General features: G+C 55.9%; 1 protein-coding gene across 1 annotated transcript; it reads left to right on the top strand.

Annotated features, from left to right (window-relative positions):
* Positions 1 to 749: 749 nt before the first annotated feature.
* Positions 750 to 1784, top strand: gpr12 (G protein-coupled receptor 12; the record flags this gene model as incomplete). The annotated part of the gene is made up of 1 exon (XM_079489196.1): positions 750 to 1784. The coding sequence occupies one exon, from the start codon at positions 750 to 752 to the stop codon at positions 1782 to 1784; it is 1035 nt and encodes a 344-aa protein (XP_079345322.1).
* Between the last annotated feature and the right edge of the window lie 264 nt (positions 1785 to 2048).

The raw sequence follows: 2048 nt of genomic DNA, 5'->3' as shown, positions 1-2048 counted from the left end.
TTGTGATACTAACTTTAGTTGGGCTAATGTTAACTTTTTGATGAATTGAACAAGGTGGACCCTCTTGTAAACAAGTGTAATGCTTAATTGGGTCCATCTCACAGTTAACAGTCTTTGTATTGAGTTTGTGCTTGAAATGTACTGTAATTCTAAAAGTTAATAAATATTTCAATCAATCAATCAATCAAACTGTAAACAAATACAGCCACCACAAACACACAGACACGCACACATACATACACACACACACACACACACACACACACGCACACGCACACGCACATCACACACACACACGCACACGCACACGCACATCACACACGCACACGCACACGCACACGCACACGCACATCACACATACGCACGCGCACACACACACACACACACACACACACACACACACACACACACACACACACACACACACACACACACACACACACACACACACACACACACGGTTTTCATACAGTGATGTAGGCCTATACACAGTGGTGGTTCGTGCACAAATCTTTCAGGGAGGGGGGTGAACAATTACAGACTGTGTTTTGTCTCGGAATTGATAAAATTAGTCTCCCAACCAGACATTAAAATAGAATATCAGTAGGCCTATTCTCCTGTGTGTTTTTGTGTACATCTCTGCACGTGCGTCTTTGTGTTTGTGCGTGTGTGAATGTTATGTTCTCGCATGTATGCAACTATGCACGTTTATCTGTGCGTGTGTCTCTTATTTCCCAGACGGCGGCACCATGAATGAGGATGCATCCTCCGTCAGCCCCGGCTGGCTGAGCCCTGACTCCACGGCGTGGGCCAGCGGCGGTGGGGTTCTGATGGAGAGCAACACCACCGGACTGGGAACGCTCGCCCCGGAGCTGATGCTCCCCCCCGGCCCGCCGCCCATGCTGGTCAACCCCTGGGACATCGTGCTGTGCTCCTCCGGGACCCTCATCGCCTGCGAGAACGCCCTGGTGGTCCTGGTGATCTGGCAGAACCCCTCGCTCAGAGCGCCCATGTTCCTGCTGATCGGCAGCCTGGCGCTGGCCGACCTCCTCGCCGGCCTGGGCCTGGTGCTGCACTTCACCTGTGCCTACCTGCTGCGCTCCGACTCCGCCCAGCTCCTGACCGTGGGCCTGGTGGTGGCGTCCTTCTCCGCCTCCGTCTTCAGCCTGCTGGCCATCACCATCGACCGCTACCTGTCGCTCTACTACGCCCTCACGTACAACTCGGAGCGCACGGCGGCGTTCACCTACACCATGCTGTTCCTGCTGTGGGGGCTGTCCCTGTGCCTGGGCCTGCTGCCCATCACCGGGGTCAACTGCCTGGCGGAGGAGTCCACGTGCAGCGTGGTGCGGCCGCTCACCAAGAACAACGTGGCGGTGCTCTCCGTCTCCTTCCTGCTCCTCTTCGGCCTGATGCTGCAGCTCTACGTGCAGATCTGCAAGATCGTGATGCGCCACGCGCACCAGATCGCCCTCCAGCACCACTTTTTGGCCGCCACGCCCCACTACGTCACGACGAGGAAGGGCGTGTCCACCTTGGCCATCATCCTGGGCACCTTCGCCGCCTGTTGGATGCCGTTCACCGTCTACTCCCTCATAGCTGACTACACCTACCCTCCTCTCTACACGTACGCCACGCTGGTGCCCGCCACCTACAACTCCGTGATCAACCCGGTCATATATGCCTTCCGGAACCAGGAGATCCAGAAGGCATTGTGGCTGGTGTGCTGTGGCTGCGTGCCGGCCAGTGTGGCGCAGCGGGCACGAACTCCCAGTGATGTCTGACCAAATGGACCCAGGTGGGGGAGAGAGAGAGGTGCCCCTAGAGGTTGGCTGTGCTCCTGCCTGGCTCTGTCTAGTGTCAAAGAGAGCAGCAGCAGTGAAGATGAAGCGTTGTGGCAGGGTCATTAATGTGGCCGTGGGCAGAGGTCAGCTTCGATTGATGGCGTCGTTCCCAAGAGAGGCTGTTTGGTTAATAATCCATAGCCCGGAGTCTGGATGTAGGGCAGTCTGTTTTATTTATTGTGCTCACTGTCGGCACAAGGTATC

The sequence above is a fragment of the Electrona antarctica genome (assembly GCF_951216825.1).
Source record: "Electrona antarctica genome assembly, chromosome: 20".
NCBI classification, from domain to species: domain Eukaryota; kingdom Metazoa; phylum Chordata; class Actinopteri; order Myctophiformes; family Myctophidae; genus Electrona; species Electrona antarctica.
This window is presented reverse-complemented; position numbering and strand designations above follow the sequence as displayed.